The sequence below is a fragment of the Lissotriton helveticus genome, chromosome 4_1 (genome assembly GCF_964261635.1).
Source record: "Lissotriton helveticus chromosome 4_1, aLisHel1.1, whole genome shotgun sequence".
In the NCBI taxonomy this organism is placed as follows: Eukaryota; Metazoa; Chordata; class Amphibia; order Caudata; family Salamandridae; genus Lissotriton; species Lissotriton helveticus.
Window position 1 is genome coordinate 490956826 of NC_136063.1, and position 20047 is coordinate 490976872.

Here is a 20047-nt window from a genome sequence, read left to right on the forward strand (position 1 = left end):
ATTTAATTGTTAGTTGTAAACGATGAATACTAATGTTGTCACTCCTCCTATGTTTTTATCTCTTCCTGGTACTCCTGCTATTGATTGGGAAGATTGGGTTGAGATGCTAGAAAATTACATTGTCGCACTAGATGGGATACATTTCCACCCTGAGAGGAAAAAAGCATTATTACTTAGCACATTGGGAAATGAAGGCCAACGTATTTTCAAGTACTTACCTGTAACCATGGGTCCAAACGGACAACCCATGGATGATGTTTTTAAAGAGGCACTTACTAGGCTCGAGACCAGATTTGCTAAGGAAGTCAATCTAGTTATGGCTAGATATAGATATTACACACAACCACAAGCCGAACATGAAACCATTGATGAGTTTGTTTCTAGGTTGCGTGAGTTATCTATAAAGTGTCGTTTTGGAGTAATGAATGACAAACTTATTCGTGACCAGCTCATTGTCCAATGTCGCCATAGAAAGATTCAGGAGAGACTATGGGCGGCTAAAGACCCTTCGCTAAAAGATGCCATTGACATGGATAAAGTCATAGAAGAGTCTCAGAAATGCATTAAAGAACTTGAGCGGCGTGATAGGAATTCGTCAAGTTCTTCTTCACAAATTGGTAACGTCGGTGTCATTGTTTCCCTGCACGATTCCACACAACACTATCAATATAAGTTTATGAGTTGAAACTTGCAGAATGAAAGTCAAACTGGTAAGTGTTTGGGTTAAAGCTGAGTTGCTGCCCCTTGGAACCACGTGCTTTGGATACATTACATTTAAGAAAGTGACCGCGTGGACACTGAGGTCCAGCAGGCCCTTCAACCTCTTGGCCAAGGACTGCAACGGGTACAGTCGCCAGGGTTGGGTTGGGATTTAAAATCAGCCCGGGCACGCTAAAATAAAGTGGCCCACATTTGCATATTGCCTTTCCGCTAAAACACTGCTTCGGCCAAGTTTTAAAAAAAGATGGGGGGGGGGGGGCTCTCTGACAGAGGCATGTTTTCTTAACTTTACTTAGATTAAAAAAACACACCAGAAAACGAGTGAGGCCACTTCTGCTCAGGCCCCCTGCCCCCGCTCAATATGCATACATTAATTGGCTGGACCAGCGAGAGAAAGGGAGCGACATCTCTGCTTGTTGATAAAAGGGGGGTTATGGACGCCCATCTGCCTTCAGAAAGGCCACTCGGGCACCCACTGGTTCGCTGGCGGCATCTGAACACACCAAACACAGCCCAAATCGGCCCCCCAGGCTGCCCAAAAAAGCAGCCCACAGCTGGAACTCGTATACCTGCCCCTCGGCCATTGCCTGCCTTACCAATCCGACTCTAGCGGCCGCTGACTGGAACACCCAGAGGTATCTGGCTATGTCAAGACAAGCGGTATGATGCTCACAGTGGCATATGCAAAGGGCAATACAGATCCTATGCAAACAAGGATATTGCCCCTTCACCCCCTGGTTTTATGGTTAAAAAACACAGACACTGATTTGGGTGAATTGGGCCCCTCAAATCCCTGGGCCCTGGTGCCTCTCCACCTGCTGCCCTTTTGATAGCTACGCCCCTACAGATGAGCGTGCAGATGAAGCCTAGGGGGCCTCTTGATAGGAGAGTATTAACCACGTAAGAGATCGTAGGTCACAATGGCGCGCTGGTCATAAAGGTGCCTGGAAAGATCCCGCAGTAGGGTGTCCACCTTCCGTTTCTGTTGCTCAAGAAGAAACAGCTATGTTAAGTAGCACGGGGCATTTCGGCAAGTCCATGTAAATTAACCTCACTGGAACATGACACCATTCCGGAAGATTCAACCCACCTCAAAATAATTTAGTTTTAAGAGGCTGATTTGTGAAGCGCGAGGTTTACAGAGATGAGTTCAACATCGTCAGAAGCCTCCTCCCTGAGAAAAGAGTGAACCACGAAGAGCCTCTCAGCGGAGTAGAGGGGGCTGTTGAGCGTGGGAGACGAAGAACCTGTGGGAGTGGAGGCCCCCTAGGGGAGGGAGGGGCTGCGAGGCTGCTCTGGACACTGCTCGGTGGAGCGCGCCTCTTGTCCTGTGCCCGGAGCAGGAGCCAGCACCGCGCACCCCGCGCCCTCCTTCAGCCCCGGGGCCATGGGCTGCGGAGCGGGAAAGGTGCTGCCCGAGCCCCCTCCCAAAGCGGCCAAGTCCTGCGCGGGCCTGGTGAAGACCATGGTGTGGTGCAGCCGGGCGCCCCGCATCTGCGGCTGGGAGGACGAGCCGCCGCTGAAGAAGCCGCAGGGACCGCTGGGCTTCCTCCGCGGGGATTTCTGGGGCCTCGGAGGAGACTGCGAGCCACCGAAGCAGAGCGCGCCCATCTCGGTTCCAGAGCACGTGCACAGGATCAAAGTGGCCCGATACCGAGCTAAGTTCGACCCCCGGGTCATAGCCAGGTACAGAACGTAGGGCGGGGGCGTGACAGAGGCAAGAGCGCAAGTAACATACTGACGAAGCCTGTAGAATATATGAGGCGCTGATTCTACACCGCAGTACTGTATATAGAGTGCAGGGAGCCAGTCAATGATGAGACAGACAGTGGTGTCCAAAATTGTACCCAGTGGTACATAACGCATGGAGAAAATGGTGCTTAAAGCTCACGAGTCCAAGCTACACTAAACAAACTGTGTAGATGAACAATCAATTCAAAAAGCAAACGTGCAAAGCCATTAGGGTATGCTTTTGGAAACTATAGGCTTTGCCAAAGCTTGCCAATGGATTTTAGCGATGCTGTGTTGCACGGCTACTGAGGAAACAAAAAAAGGTGCTATGCTGCAGCAGCTGTCATTTTCTAGACGCATGCACGCACCTGCAAATTGCGCAGGGGGGGGGGGGAGTTCCTTTCACTTACCGATGCAAGTATATTTTTTCTAGTCGGAGGGTCGTGATGGGGCAGAGGGTGGCCTAAAGCTTTGTTTGATGAATGCTTGATATTGTATGGAGCCTAAATTGATTAATGCTCACTACCACCCAGGACCATACAGGCGACGTCAATAAGATCTCTTGTGTTTTCCAGGTCCAGACATAAGTAGGTCTGCTAGTCTAGGTCTTTTCTCTGCACCCTGGGACCTGCAGTCTCGTTAGGTCCATTAGATCAGGACTACAAGCTCCAGAGTGCAAAGTAAGCAGGGGCGGATTGGCAAGGCGGGCATTCGGGCATGGGCCGAAGGGCCGGTGCTTTAGTGCCCTCTGTGGGCCGTTTTTTTCTCCCCTGTCCCAGTCCACAGAGAGTGGACTAGGAAAGGGGAGAAAAAAAACGGCCCACAGAGTGCACGGAGACAGACAGAGAAAATGAAAGCAGCCTCGCTGTGTGGTCGAACAGCGATTGTCAGCTGTGGCCTCCTTCACCCCTGCCCTGCCAAGCAATCACGCTGAGGCTGGGCTGGGGAGGGGTGATTGTTTGCAAGAATAGGCCTCCCTGGGGGCCAGGTGTTTCTCAGGCCTTTGAGCCATTTTCACCTCGGCCCCCCTGGGGCCCATGCAGCCCAGAAACGGTGTTAGTCTTAACACCTCGCCCACAGCCCTTCACATTCAGGGCATAGTGGGCGAGGAAGAATGGGTCTTGCTGTGGGGACCAGGTGATGTTTGGAATTTTTTTATTTAATTTATTTATTTATGTGATTTTATATAGCGCGGACTTTACCCGAAGGTGTCAGAGCGCTTCACACTAGGAACAGCAATAATACATGAGGAGAAAAATTACAAGTGGACAAATTACAAAAGCAAACGTTAAGTTACATGAATCAAAAGTGACAATAGTGAGCAACCAAAATACATGAGGTAGCAATCGGTACATTACAAGAGGAACAAGCATTAGGAATGCATTAGGGCTCGGGTTTGTTTGAGTTTCATATAATGGCATTGTAAATGGTAATGTGTTTTAGCCATGTTTTTTGGAGTGCACTGACAGCTGTTGATGATTGTGCCAATTGAAAGCGTGGCTGGTGCACTGTCAGCTGTTGTTGTGTGTGTGTGTTTAGTGAAAGTTGCACTGACATTGTTTGTTGTGTGCGTGGGTGTTTAGCGGCACTGATGCATGGTCGTGTTTGTTTTTGGTGAAAGCGTACATTGATGGTTGTTGGTGTTTGTGCCTGTTGAAAGCATTCATTGACGGCTGGGGGTGTGTTGTTGTGTGTGTTGTTTTCTGTGTAGTTTTCTGCACTCTCAAACTGCACTCTCAAACTGCACTCTCAATCTGCACTCTCAATCTGCACTCTCAAACTGCACTCTCAATCTGCACTCTCAATCTGCACTCTCAATCTGCACTCTGAAACTGCACTCTGAAACTGCACTCTGATTCTGCACTCTGATTCTGCACTCTGAATCTGCACTCTCAATCTGCACTCTGGATCTGCACTCTCAATATGCACTCTCAATCTGCACTCTGAATCTGCACTCTGAAACTGCACTCTGAAACTGCACTCTGAAACTGCACTCTGATTCTGCACTCTGAATCTGCACTCTGAATCTGCACTCTCAATCTGCACTCTCAATCTGCACTCTGAATCTGCACTCTGAATCTGCACTCTGAATCTGCACTCTGAATCTGCACTCTGAATCTGCACTCTGAAACTGCACTCTGAATCTGCACTCTGAATCTGCATTCTGAATCTGCACTCTGAATCTGCACTCTGTATCTGCACTCTGCACTCTCAATCTGCACTCTCAATCTGCACTCTGCACTCCCAATCTGCACTCTCAATCTGCATCCGGCACTCTCAATCTGCACTCTGCACTCTCAATCTGCACTCTGAATCTGCACTCTGAATCTGTACTCTGCATCTGCACTCTCAATCTGCACTCTCAATCTGCAATCTGCACTCTCAATCTGCAATCTGCACTCTCAAACTGCACTCTGCACTCTCAATCTGCACTCTGCACTCTCAATCTGCACTCTGCACTCTCAATCTGCACTCTCAAACTGCACTCTCAATCTGCACTCTCAATCTGCACTCTCAATCTGCACTCTCAAACTGCACTCTCAAACTGCACTCTCAAACTGCACTCTCAAACAGCACTCTGAAACTGCACTCTGAAACTGCACTCTCAATCTGCACTCTCAATCTGCACTCTCAATCTGCACTCTGAAACTGCACTCTGAAACAGCACTCTCAATCTGCACTCTCAATCTGCACTCTGCACTCTCAATCTGCACTCTGCACTCTCAATCTGCACTCTGCACTCTCAATCTGCACTCTCAAACTGCACTCTACACTCTCAATCTGCACTCTCAATCTGCAATCTGCACTCTCAATCTGCACTCTGCACTCTCAATCTGCACTCTGCACTCTGCACTCTCAATCTGCACTCTGCACTCTGCACTCTCAATCTGCACTCTGCACTCTCAATCTGCACTCTGCACTCTCAATCTGCACTCTGCACTCTCAAACTGCACTCTGCACTCTCAATCTGCACTCTGCACTCTCAATCTGCACTCTGCACTCTCAATCTGCACTCTCAAACTGCACTCTGCACTCTCAATCTGCACTCTCAATCTGCACTCTGCACTCTCAATCTGCACTCTGCACTCTCAAACTGCACTCTCAAACTGCACTCTCAATCTGCATTCTCAAACTGCACTCTCAATCTGCACTCTCAAACTGCACTCTGAAACTGCACTCTCAAACTGCTCAATCTGCACTCTCAAACTGCACTCTCAAACTGCACTCTCAATCTGCACTCTGCACTCTCAATCTGCACTCTGCACTCTCAATCTGCACTCTGCACTCTCAATCTGCACTCTGCACTCTCAAACTGCACTCTCAAACTGCACTCTCAATCTGCACTCTCAATCTGCACTCTGAAACTGCACTCTGAAACTGCACTCTGATTCTGCACTCTGATTCTGCACTCTGAATCTGCACTCTCAATCTGCACTCTGGATCTGCACTCTCAATATGCACTCTCAATCTGCACTCTGAATCTGCACTCTGAAACTGCACTCTGAAACTGCACTCTGAAACTGCACTCTGATTCTGCACTCTGAATCTGCACTCTGAATCTGCACTCTCAATCTGCACTCTCAATCTGCACTCTGAATCTGCACTCTGAATCTGCACTCTGAATCTGCACTCTGAATCTGCACTCTGAATCTGCACTCTGAAACTGCACTCTGAATCTGCACTCTGAATCTGCATTCTGAATCTGCACTCTGAATCTGCACTCTGTATCTGCACTCTGCACTCTCAATCTGCACTCTCAATCTGCACTCTGCACTCCCAATCTGCACTCTCAATCTGCATCCGGCACTCTCAATCTGCACTCTGCACTCTCAATCTGCACTCTGAATCTGCACTCTGAATCTGTACTCTGCATCTGCACTCTCAATCTGCACTCTCAATCTGCAATCTGCACTCTCAATCTGCAATCTGCACTCTCAAACTGCACTCTGCACTCTCAATCTGCACTCTGCACTCTCAATCTGCACTCTGCACTCTCAATCTGCACTCTCAAACTGCACTCTCAATCTGCACTCTCAATCTGCACTCTCAATCTGCACTCTCAAACTGCACTCTCAAACTGCACTCTCAAACTGCACTCTCAAACAGCACTCTGAAACTGCACTCTGAAACTGCACTCTCAATCTGCACTCTCAATCTGCACTCTCAATCTGCACTCTGAAACTGCACTCTGAAACAGCACTCTCAATCTGCACTCTCAATCTGCACTCTGCACTCTCAATCTGCACTCTGCACTCTCAATCTGCACTCTGCACTCTCAATCTGCACTCTCAAACTGCACTCTACACTCTCAATCTGCACTCTCAATCTGCAATCTGCACTCTCAATCTGCACTCTGCACTCTCAATCTGCACTCTGCACTCTGCACTCTCAATCTGCACTCTGCACTCTGCACTCTCAATCTGCACTCTGCACTCTCAATCTGCACTCTGCACTCTCAATCTGCACTCTGCACTCTCAAACTGCACTCTGCACTCTCAATCTGCACTCTGCACTCTCAATCTGCACTCTGCACTCTCAATCTGCACTCTCAAACTGCACTCTGCACTCTCAATCTGCACTCTCAATCTGCACTCTGCACTCTCAATCTGCACTCTGCACTCTCAAACTGCACTCTCAAACTGCACTCTCAATCTGCATTCTCAAACTGCACTCTCAATCTGCACTCTCAAACTGCACTCTGAAACTGCACTCTCAAACTGCTCAATCTGCACTCTCAAACTGCACTCTCAAACTGCACTCTCAATCTGCACTCTGCACTCTCAATCTGCACTCTGCACTCTCAATCTGCACTCTGCACTCTCAATCTGCACTCTGCACTCTCAAACTGCACTCTCAAACTGCACTCTCAATCTGCACTCAAACTGCACTCTCAAACTGCACTCTCAAACTGCACTCTCAAACTGCTCAATCTGCACTCTCAAACTGCACTCTCAAACTGCACTCTCAAACTGCTCAATCTGCACTCTCAAACTGCACTCTCAAACTGCACTCTCAAACTGCACTATCAAACTGCACTATCAAACTGCACTCTGAATCTGCACTCTGAATCTTGAAGACGTGGTTACGCGAGGGTGGTGCTTCTTTTCTGTTTGTCCCGAGAGTCCCTGCCTATATCTGTGCCTCGGGGTCCCTTTTTCTCTGGCATTGTTTGTTGAATCTTGTTCAGGAATGTGGCACACGGACCCAAACTAGCATACCAGTGCAAACGGGGATGTCGGTAAAAACATACAAACAGATGATTACTCTACTAGCTACGTAAATTGGCCAACATTTCAACAACATACAGAGTTTACAAAACATTTTTAAAACACATGTTAAAACATGGGCATAGGAGCTTGTACGAACAAACGGCATCAACCCTCAGAAGCCATGATGGCAAAAGACCTCTATGTTTGACATAAACAACTATGTACACTAAAGTTTGTATATACAATATTTACATATATAAAGGTATAGATCCTTGGTCAGGCACTCAATGCTTTACATTTATTTCTAAACAGGGAGAATTTAGCGAAGGAAGAGTGCCTATATGTAAATGAACAATTAAATGCCTATGTGTAAATGAACTGTTATGTACAAGTGATTCTATATACAATATATACATTTATAGAGGAGTAAATCTTTAATCAGACACTGAATATAAGAAATTACATGCTGACAGGGAAAACTTGATGGATATTTGCAGTATCCTTTGGAAATTCATAAGCTATAAGCAAATTTCTTCATATATGACCAAGTGATTCATGGCATGGAGAAACTGAGAATAGGGAACAATGGGGGCAACCCAGGGGTCGTACCAAAAGCGGAAAGCAATCTGATGTAAGAGTATATCTGAAATCGAGTGTTATTGAGAATTGCCCAGTTGGTTTTGCTAACCTACAGGATAGTCGGGGAGAAAGGGTCGGTAATAATATATACCCTTCGTTTACCAAAAGATATACGCAGTTGACTTAATTACCTTTTATAAATGTGAGCTGTCCCATATGGAGTGAGAGTATGCAGAAATTGGAGAGTCTGGACCACGTGTTCCCAGATTCAATCATCCATTGTGCACTTTTTGGTGTATAGAGTTTCTGATGTTTCCTTTTCTCAATCAATATGGAACAGACAGGGTTGTACCTCCAGGGACAGAAGGGAGAACAAGCATTTACAATGCAATAGGTCTCGCAGCATTAAAGTTTGAGTTATTGGCATTGTGTATGACAATGCCAATAGTTATAACTTTTGCAAATGTGACACCTATAGCATTTGTAATGCAATATGTGTTGTATTTTTGTGACTTAGATGTATTGATATTACAAATAACAATGGCTTTTAATTTTTTAAATAATTAATACTTGAATAAAAGTTATTGTAATTGAGTCGGTGGAAGGGTGACGTGGGTGGGGCAGCAAGTTGTAGTGGAGAGAAAGGAGGGTGAAGTTGGGAGAGAGGAAGGTGAGAGAGAAAAAAGGGTGAGGTGTGGAGAGTAGAAAAGACAAGAACAGAAGTGAAATATTAACATCTTTTGTGTAACTACAGATGCAGCTAATCTCAAAAATTGGTTGCTTGCAGCGCCAGAAAGCCTCTTTTCGAGTAGGTGAGATGGCCACTTAAACTGAGGTGTGGAAATGTGAGCGGCTGCCCCGCCCCCTACATAATCCCCCCCCCTACATACTTCCCCCCCATCCACCCCCGGGATATATATGGTGATTACTAGGTGACAACAACAATAGCAAGTTAATTAGCATATATGACATTTTCTTTAGTGTTGTTCAGTCCGCAAGACTTGGTAACACACACACTCTCCCTCTCTCTCTCTCTCTCTCTCTCTCTCTCTCTCTCTCTCTCTCTCTCTCACTCTCACTCTCTCACACACACACACACACACACACACACTCACACATACAAACACACTTTTTTGTAGTTCAATTTTTCATTCACAGCATACAGCTAGAGGGCGTTGTTCATTGCTCAAGCTCTTGTCATATTCTCAGTTTAGCTTGCAAAACATGCAACCGATTGCAACCCCCCTTTACATAACTCATGTACCAACACTTCGACTGTTTAAATGTGTGATTTCCTGCATCTGATAATAAGAGTAACCCTTAATTAACCAAAAGGTCTAAAGTCACTAAAGGCGGAGGGTCAGTCTATGGTACCAAGAAGAGACCTCGCTGTAGTCTCTGACTACTTTCATCTTTCCTTCCTGACATAAGGCGGGGGGCTTCAAGAAGCGTAAAGATATAAGAAATTCCAGGGAAGTACTTTTGCATATGAAGCAGTTGGGGGAACGTGTGGAAATGCTGGCTTTAATGTGTCGTTGCGTCTCTCTTAGATGTCACAAGACCTCGCAGTCGTGAAAGAAAGGGCCCTGTGACAAATGTTCTAGGGTGAAAGAGGAATTATTATTTTATGTTTACTTGGGTATAATGGGTGTCAGTGGGTTGTTATTGTATCGTCAGTGAGACAGACGACACGTTATATTTGATTGAAAGTTATCCATTTGCGAAAAATGAAAAACCTCCTACAAATATTGTAAAAACTAGGCGTCTTTCCACATGGTATTTCACAAGGCACTTGTGTGGGCTGCAAGTAAAACAGCGAGGTAAGGAGCGTGTATTAAACATAGCCATAGGGTGAGTGAAGTCTTCTGTGTGCAGATACAAGACTACCCAGCAGCTCCCCCAACCCCCCCTTCAGGTCTGCACATCACCCTGGAATCCACCAGGCCCTCCTTCAGGTAACCCCAGACAGCTTCCCCTCCCTACTGTAAATGTTTGTGCAGTCAATCCTGCAACCCCGTGCCCGTCAGAGTGGCAAGCGAGGTGTTTGATCTCTCCTCACAGGCCTGGCACACTGTACATAATCCTGCTGTGTGCGGCCGGGGGAGGGGGGAATAACACCTTCAGGAGCCTTGATTAGAATGCGAGGCCCCCCTGACAAGTTAAGCCCACGCGCTCTGGGGTGAACTTGGCTTCAAAAGTTTGCTGAAAGCTGAAGAAATGTGGGCTCTCGCGCTGACACAGGCAAATAAACATTCCCGCCGTAGGAAGGTTTATCCAAAGAGAAAAAAACGGCCGCGCCAACGGGGGCAAAGTGCAATATATCGCATCGCCGTGGCAGCTAAGAGTAGCCACAAAAGACTATTTATTTTACTTACCGTAGTGATTGATGGAGTTTATGAGTCTCACCCCGACCTGGGCGTGATTGTTCATCATTAGCACGATATCAAAGAGCTCCTCGCTGTCCGGGTAGAGCTCGCGCAGCCTGATGTTCACCTCCTCCACGGCCGGCAGGTAGAAGGTACGAGGATGAGTAAATAAACAGGCAGCCATGCGGTACCCTCTGCACAGAGGGGAGAAAGGAACGCACCGACGGCTAGAACTGTAACTGTAACCATGATTTCTGTGGGAAATCTGCCAGCAGTAAAACAATTTGTGCCACACAAATGCCCGGCATTTTCGCGTCTTTCGTTTCTCTCGTTCTCTTAGCTACTGTGCTTGCCTTGACTTGCTGCTCAAGGGACATGTTTGTACAAGATAATTTTTTCTTTTTCAAACGACCAAGGTATTTCGCCTTGTCCCTGGACATGCCTGGAAGCGAATGTGAGCACAGAAAAGAACAAGCAAACTCACCGCCGCAGCCCGGCTTCAACAGGAAGCCAGGCAACCTTTGTTGGGACGGGGGCGGGGCCGGACACGCGACCGGAGCTTCCTAGGAGGCAGGCTGCAGTGGCTGGCGCATGGCTCCGGTGCATAGAGAGGAGAGCCCTGAGTGCAGCCGGCGTCCGCCCGGGAAGCCAAGGAGCGGAGTGCCTGTGTCCCTGTGCCCGTTTACGTCGGAGTGAGCAGCCCGGAGCGGGACGAGTAGAAGTCCGGGTGAGTGGGGCTCCGTGCTTGCGTGTCTGTGTGTATGCAGGGGGTGCAGGGGGGGGTGGGGTTGGGGGGCGGCAGTGTGTATGTGTGTGTGTGTGTGTGTGTGCGCCTGTGTGTGTGTGTGCGTGCATGCAGAGGGGTGGGGGCTGCCTGTGTCTGTGAGAGCCAGGGCTTTTTACCGCGCATGCGCAGCAATCAGGCGCGCTCCCGAGGTGAAATCCGACACTGGGAAAGCTCGTGACACTTTGGTGTCCACTCTCCCAAATACGGATAGCATTAGTTGGCGAGCTGACAGCATTCATGCTTCGCATGAATGCTAACGTCAGCTCGCCCTAATAAAAACGGAATCAGATTCAGTAAAATGCGAAATGAAAGAAAAATTAGGAGATTCCTGCACTTTAACGGGTCTGGTCAATAAAGGATATGTATAAGTATATGGCATAAGTAAATAAAGCCTGCGGCTGGGATGTAAGAAAAAGCTCTTATGCCATATACTTATACATATCCTTTATGTTTTTCAGAACATGTAGAAGATGTTTAAACATATGAATCTGTGAGAGTTTCCTTTGCCTATATTCAGGAATCCCACCTAACCTAGTCCAGAACCAATACATAAATATATAGTAAGTCAAGTTAATGCCCTGACCAGACCAGTTAAAGTGCAGGAATCTCCTAATTTTTCTTTCATTTAGCATTTTACTGAATCTGATTCCGTTTTTATTCTCCCTTCTGTCCCTGGAGGTACAACCCTGTCTGTTCCATATTGATTGAGAAAAGGAAACATCAGAAACTCTATACACCAAAAAGTGCACAATGGATGATTGAATCTGGGAACACGTGGTCCGGACTCTCCAATTTCTGCATACTCTCACTCCATATGGGACAGCTCACATTTATAAAAGGTAATTAAGTCAACTGCGTATATCTTTTGGTAAACGAAGGGTATATATTATTACCGACCCTTTCTCCCCGACTATCCTGTAGGTTAGCAAAACCAACTGGGCAATTCTCAATAACACTCGATTTCAGATATACTCTTACATCAGATTGCTTTCCGCTTTTGGTACGACCCCTGGGTTGCCCCCATTGTTCCCTATTCTCAGTTTCTCCATGCCATGAATCACTTGGTCATATATGAAGAAATTTGCTTATAGCTTATGAATTTCCAAAGGATACTGCAAATATCCATCAAGTTTTCCCTGTCAGCATGTAATTTCTTATATTCAGTGTCTGATTAAAGATTTACTCCTCTATAAATGTATATATTGTATATAGAATCACTTGTACATAACAGTTCATTTACACATAGGCATTTAATTGTTCATTTACATATAGGCACTCTTCCTTCGCTAAATTCTCCCTGTTTAGAAATAAATGTAAAGCATTGAGTGCCTGACCAAGGATCTATACCTTTATATATGTAAATATTGTATATACAAACTTTAGTGTACATAGTTGTTTATGTCAAACATAGAGGTCTTTTGCCATCATGGCTTCTGAGGGTTGATGCCGTTTGTTCGTACAAGCTCCTATGCCCATGTTTTAACATGTGTTTTAAAAAATGTTTTGTAAACTCTGTATGTTGTTGAAATGTTTGTCACTTTACGTAGCTAGTAGAGTAATCATCTGTTTGTATGTTTTTACCGACAGCCCTGAAGAAGTCCCAGCTTGGGACGAAACGCGTCGGCTGTACATTGTTTTTGAATAAATTGAAAATAAAGATCACTTGAAGATTAACAAGATCCCGTTAATGCAAAACGTCCTTTTTTCTTGCTTATTAATAGCATTGGCATTTGTTCATTGTTTTTTGTGGTGCACCTTTGCAGTTGTTTGACTTGTATATAATTCCATATGGAATCAGCACAGTAACGATGGGTGCCAGACAGTGTGCACACACTTCCCTTTAGTCATCTTAGGGTTAATCATCATTTGGGGTGAAAAATAGTCAGGTGCTGACATTAGGAAGGGTCCATCGTTATACCTTTGGTATTCAGTGCAAACGGGGAACTAACCCCTCGCAGGTAATCTGGGGGCCAATCCTGCACTTTAGGCGTTTTATCTGTTACAAAAGATGTATTTGCAATAGTGCTAACATTTAACGCAGTGCTGTTGGGTCGTCTTTAAGCTCTGGTGTCGCCAGAAATCACTCTAATATTCCCTGTCCCAATTCCTTGACGGTCTATTATAATAGCGCGGTTATTCACGTCTATCAATCTATAACGCTAAACTCTGATCCCCACCGTAGCAAAGGCAGCAAAATCATACGTGTGCGCCCTCTGCCCCCATCCACCCCTGCATAAGCTGCACTCCGCTCCGAGACATAACAGCAAATAATTGTTGCGTTCTGCTTACATATTTGGAAAAGGGCTTTCTGACAATAAGGTTCTCCAGTTAAGAGGGGTGAAAAGTCACACCTGCTATCATTAAATGTTGTGCTTCAAAAAGCATGTACACAAATGCGGCCCTACCAAAGGAATGCCGACGCGGTAACCAACACCGCGCAGGTGTTAGAACGAGGGCTTCATTATTCCGCCTAATGAGTAACGCTATCCCCCTGAAAACGGCTCCCAAAAATCCGTTCGTTATGCCCCTCGTGAAGCGCATCGAAGCCCGCCGGCTCTTCCCAGGCTCCCTCCATGTGAGCCCAGCCCTCGCCTGCCTTCAGTGCGCGATTCTTTACTGCAAACAGTATTTACCTGCTGTGCCACTTAACTTTCAAGGAGCGGTTACAAGGAAAATACTCATCAATTCCCTCTTCGTGGGGCTGTAATTTCAGCATTGCCCCTTCCCTCGGCTCGAGTGCAAATATATTAGTCACACCAGCCCGCTCGACGGTGGGCGCGCAGGGACATTCCATGCCTGCGGGTGCTAAAACATTCAGCACTTCAAAGTCTAAAGTTGGGGGCGATTTATTGGAACAGTGATGGTAAAACATTTACCTGCTTACACCCCCTGGACAGTAAGATTTATTCTGCTTTAATTATATGGGAAACATTAAGACCAACGCTCGTGGCGGTGTGTTCTACGGACTACAGCGCCTCGTTTTTTGCCTCTTAAGCCTGACGTGAACGTAGTCACTGCCCAGCAAAACTAGAAACAGGGGGGAACAAGGCTTTATTGAAGTCTCAGGGTACTTTGCCAGGAGGCGGAGGGCTGCAAACAGCCTTATGCAGTGACTGGCCTTGAAGCTACAGGAAACTTCTCGCTTTTTCACTTTTTTTTTTAAAGGTTTTACACTTTGATGCGGACGCTCTCTTACACTGTGGCATGGAGTCATCCTGCTCAGCTCTCGGCCTCGCGCGCGCGCCACTGCAGGCATATGTTTTCAATTATCTCTGCCGTGATGGCGAGATAATTGAAGATATATGGCCTTCTGCTCTTAAGACCATGCCTTTCACGTCTGCCCTACACGGAAAGAAAACACAGGAAAAGCACGAACGGCGCCATTCACAGCAGACTGGTGAACGCGCCCACAACATCTGCATTACATTATCGCGGCACCCTGACAGCTCCTAATTGAAATTAATGGACTGCTGTGCGCGTAACCGCACAGAAAATGCCAAAATGGCGAGCGAAAATTACATATAGCCTATCGTGTCAAGGCTACTAAAAAGACAGCACAGCGAAGACGAATCACTATGCAGATGCCATAAAAAAAGATCGCGCACTAAGGAATGTTTCTTTCCCGAGCCCTAAAGAAACCTTTTTTTTTTTTCTTTAACAATAGGAGCTCGGAGCTCCGCCCCACTTCGTGGTGACGTAGGCCGAGCCCTAAAAAGTGATGTGTGCAGGTTACAAAAGCGTACAAAGTACAAGTAGAGGTATAATACTGCAATAAATGGCACACTCCAGCACAAGAACAAACGTTACGTAGGCAATGGTGGCACTTGTGCAAGTATCTAAAGCAAACAAAAGTGAGAGGTAGCATACAGTGCGATACCAGAGAAAAGTGACATGTGCAAGTTACAAAAGGGTACCATACACAGGTACAAGGGTAATACTACAGTAAATGGTAAACACTCAAACTGCCAGAACACACTGGGAAGGCACTTCCCATGCTCCAGCTTCACCTCAGCCTCCCCACTGGCTACCTGGCTACCTTGGATGACCCAGAAAGCTGTGTTTTGTGCTCCCCTGCCAGGACATCTTCCCGAGGCCTGGAGGGCTGATTAATTTACTAATTGCAGGGGCCTTACCTCTGTTCATGTGCTCCTGAGCTGAAGGTCTGGGGAGGGCTAAGTAGGTTAGTAATAGCAGGGGCTTTGCTGCTTTTCAGGTGCTCCTGTGCTGGAGGGCTGGAATAATTTTGTGACAGAAAGGGGCCTTGCTATTTTTTTTAGTTGCTCAGCATGTAGGCAATTGTCACCTTGGCCCTGTGTCCTGTGCAAGAACAGTATCCTCCCACTTTCATTCCTTGTCTGTGCAAATGGTGTTCCATGAAAGGGCACGCCCCTTGAATGTGGGCCACGCCCCTTAAATATGCGCCACTCCTCTTGAATGTGGGCCACTTTTTTCATCAGTGCCCGGGCCGAATTGTGATCCCAATCCGACCCTGAAAGTAAGCCCCTAGATGGGAGCAGACCGAGAGCAGTTGTTGAAAATTAAGCTGCTTTCAAAGAGCATTTGGACGAAAATGTTTGGATGACAAGCACATTCATCACCGCATCCGGCCTTGACCGGTTTGATTACTGGCCCTGAGTACACCCTTTCTGGTTTCTCTTGAAGTATTTAGTCTCTATCAATAGGCATTCTCAATTTCAAATGGTGGCCTGATTTCCTCAGTCTGACCTCTATGATTCCCTGCGTGCTTAAATCAATTTTGAAGCTGTTCTTTGAAGTAATACTAGACGCTGTTGTGATTGTGGGACTTTTTGCCACCGTCCCTTGCTGTGAATACCCATTTTGAAATTACTTAAAAAAATTGTGTTTTGACATTTCCTTGATTGTGGGGATTCCAGGCCAAATCATTTGGTGTCTCCTGTATATATTTTGCATCCTGACGATGACCCTGCTCCAAATACATATGCTCAGAGGTCGAAGTGTCAACAAATAAACATATGTGGACTGTGTTTTTAAGAACTTCAAGGTAGATATCAACATTCATTTCAAAGGTATTGACTTCAGACATTCTATTATCCCTGTTAGCCACATGTATATACTTTTGTACATAGCACTTATGTACTTGTTATTCACCATACATATATCACTTTCAATGCACCGTCAACTTTTAGGAGCTCTTTATTTCTAGTGAAAAGTATATACACTGCATTATACTGCTAAAATTGATTTTGAATGTTCAGAGATGGGATATCCATCTTGCTGCGTCGCCTGGAGGAGCCAGGAATTACTGGCTCTGCTCTGCAGTGGCTGGCCTCTTTTCTGGTAGATAGGATGTTCCAGGTGACTGCTCCTCCCTTTACCTCCAGCATCCGTCCCATAAGTCAAGGGGTTCCAGAGGGCTCCTCCCTGAGCCCTCTGCTATTCAATCTCCATGTTCAACATCTGGCCGGAGTAGCCAAGAGCAGAGGGTTGACCATGGTCGCCTATGCCTTCGACACACAGTTGGTGGTGGCTCTCTCATGCGACTCTAAGCAGGAGGCCCTGAAATTTCAGGGTGATCTCGCGGCAGCCGTCGAGTGGATGACCGCCAACTGTCTCCAGCAGAATGCCAAAAAGTCGGAGGTGTTGTTGGTGGGCAGAGACCACGGTCTATGGAGTGAGCTCGGGGAACGTCATTTATGACGCAACTTTTAGCACGCAGTGCTATTACAAAGCGGTTTTTAAATCGCATTCTATTACAACGCATGGCTCTGGGGGGGCGCTCAAGGATAGGGAATACTTTTAATTTACTATCCAACACCTTCCCTAGTGTCAACGGGGACTGGTGTTGGAATGGTAAATTAAAATATTCACTATCCAACATCCCTTTCTGTTATGCGTTGTAAAAGAATGCGTTATAAAAACCGCGTTGTTACAGCATGCGTGCTAAAAGCATGCGTTGTAACAACGTACATCCAGTGAGCTCTGGTGGCCAAAGATCCTAGGCACTACACCTGTCCCTAAGCAAGCAGTGAAGAATCTAGGGGTCTGGATGGATGCCTCACTTAATTTTCAGACTCAGACAAAAAACGTGGCAGGTACCTGTTTCAGACTGCTGCGGGGACTCAAACCCATTCTGGGCTTCTTTGACTACCTTACTAGGCTGATCATCATCCAGGCCCTGATTATGTCACGACTGGATTATGCGAACTCACTGTATTTGGGAGCTAATAAGTCTGAAGTTCAGAGGCTGCTGAGAGTCCAGAATGCGGCTGTAAGATCCCTTTTTGGGCTGCGCTGAGTCTGCTCAGTGACAAGCGCCATTCACCGTTTACACTGGCGACCTGTGGCTAGGCGCATCGAGTTTAAGGCTCTTTGTACAGCCTTTAAAACTCTGAAACTGACATCTCCTAAAATCCTGACTGACCTGCTTCTACCTTATGTCCCCTCTCGCCAGCTCCGCTCTGTGGGACAACATCTGGTGGTGGTTCCTAGAGTCAGGAGGGTTCGTGCTGGTGGTCGCACTTTTCGGAATAGAGTTGCCATCCTCTGGAATTCTTTACCGGCCCATATTCGAGGGTACACTAACTACCTCAAATTTAGGAAATCTCTAAAAACCTTTCTTTTCCCCATTCCGTCGGTCCCGGGTCTTTTATGTTCTGTCACCTCATTGCTGGTTAGCGCCGGGACGCCTCTTTGATGGGGCAGCTGTTGCACTTAATAAACCTGTTAACATAACATAACATAACATAACATCACATAACATAACATAACATAAATGTACTAAACGCATAACTGAAAGTCACTAATTTTAAGAGGTTTTGTTCTATCCCTGGTGTAATAGTAGTACTGTGGAAGTCAAGGGCTACACTTTTCCATAGGGGCCACATTTTTGTTATTAATTATTGTCCAGCCCAGATCCCTGGGTTACTGGTTTGCCCCTTTTTGTTCTAGAGAATTACTTATATGAGATCTAGTACGGATCTTAGAAACTTGACAGTTCTGCTGCGTGGACTGCCTTAGACCACCAACTCAGACCATACGTAGGGTCTTACATTGAGGAGCTCCTTAGAATGCACAAGAGAGGGTCAAAAGGCAGTAAGTATTTGTATTCAGTACAGAAAACGTTTTACTTAATTTATTTCACTATAATGTTTTTAAGCACTCTTACTAATTTACAAAAAGTATGTATGAAGGGTGAAAATAAATCATGGTCTACTGCAATATTTAAAGGAAGGGACAACAGAAATGAAACTGCTTAAAAACTCCCTAACCATTTATGATCCAGGACTAGGGGTGCCCACACAAATTACATGAACTGCACAAAAAAACCAGAGTGCACAGTTCCGGGTAGGATAACCAGCTACTGTTCACCGTTTTTGTTTCCATAGTATGCATGAGAAATCAGAGTAATGTCACTGCATTATATCGCAATACGCATCCCTATACTGCGGAATGAAAAAAACTTTCACCCAGCCCCATCAGGACCCTCAAGTTTGTTCATCTTCTGGAAGAAAGACTTGTACTAAAAGACTCAAACTGCCATGCTAGAGCAAATTCGAGTGTGATATAGAGTCAAAGCCTGCATGGAATTAATCAGGGAATGTTCACTCTGGTTTCCAAACTGTTTATTTAGTTCAAATTAGCAGTAGAGATAACTTGTATTCAAAGTTTGTGGTTGGTCTCCAATTGATCTTCCTAATAGGGGACACATTTACAAAGTCGTTCAGACTCCATCTATGTTTAGGCTGGTTCCATACAACTAGACTGCACAACAGAGCAATTTTAGAGATGTAACTTATTCCTTGCAATGAGGTGTCACTCAGAGTGTCATATGTACTGATGGCTTTGAGACAAGGGCGTTTCATAGATTTGCATGCGTCCCGTTGCCTCAGCCCACCTCTGCACTTGTCGATCATGCATCATCTATGGATGGGTACTTCAGGATGGGCACGGACAAGACCATACATACAGAACATCTTGAGGTGAGAGACGAATACAACGAGGGAGCGGCTTTGCCAAATTGATGTGCGAGAATATCAATAATGGACGCATGCGGAGGGGGGGAGGTCAGGTAGACTTTTAGCGTGGTTGGTACATTGGGTGTCACTGGGCTCCCCCATTACGCAGATAGTCGGCAGGGAAGGGATACCTCTGTGTGCACCGAAGGCTATAAATGACGCTTTCCGCAACTATTTTAAAACCCTTTACACCCACCCAGGACACGTTCTGCCAGCAACATAGGAAGACTTCCTTACGCCTCTGCCGATGAGGAGTCTAGATACAGAGTTCCAAAGAGACCTTGGTGGACCAATGACAACATCAGAGATCTGACCGGCCAACAAAGAAATGGCCTCGGGGAAGACACCTGGCCCGGACGGCCTACCCTTAGAATTCTACTCTGAGTACGCTTCAAAGCTGATTCCTAAATTTGCGGCTGTATTTGCCGAGTCCCTGTGACTAGTTTATTTGCCAGTTTCAACTAGAGAGGCACTGGTGATCCCCTTACCTAAATCAAAAACCACTTCAGTCAGCCCAGCGAGCTATCGTCCCTTATCAATGCTGAACACAGACTTTAAAATATTAAGTAAAGTATTAATAACAAGTCTACTCCTCCATATGCACACACTTATACACGAAGATCAAGATTGCTTTATACCAACCAGATCCACATCAGG

At 46.2% G+C, this 20047-nt stretch overlaps 1 protein-coding gene across 1 annotated transcript in view; it reads left to right on the top strand.

The window, feature by feature from the left end:
- Positions 1 to 2075: 2075 nt before the first annotated feature.
- PSKH2 (protein serine kinase H2) overlaps positions 2076 to 20047 on the top strand; it is a 128277-nt gene continuing 110305 nt past the window's right edge. The window contains exon 1 of the mRNA XM_078685600.1: positions 2076 to 2406. Coding sequence (XP_078541726.1) covers positions 2108 to 2406 — 299 coding nt within the window. The 5' untranslated portion in view covers positions 2076 to 2107. The remainder of the gene's footprint in view (positions 2407 to 20047) is intronic.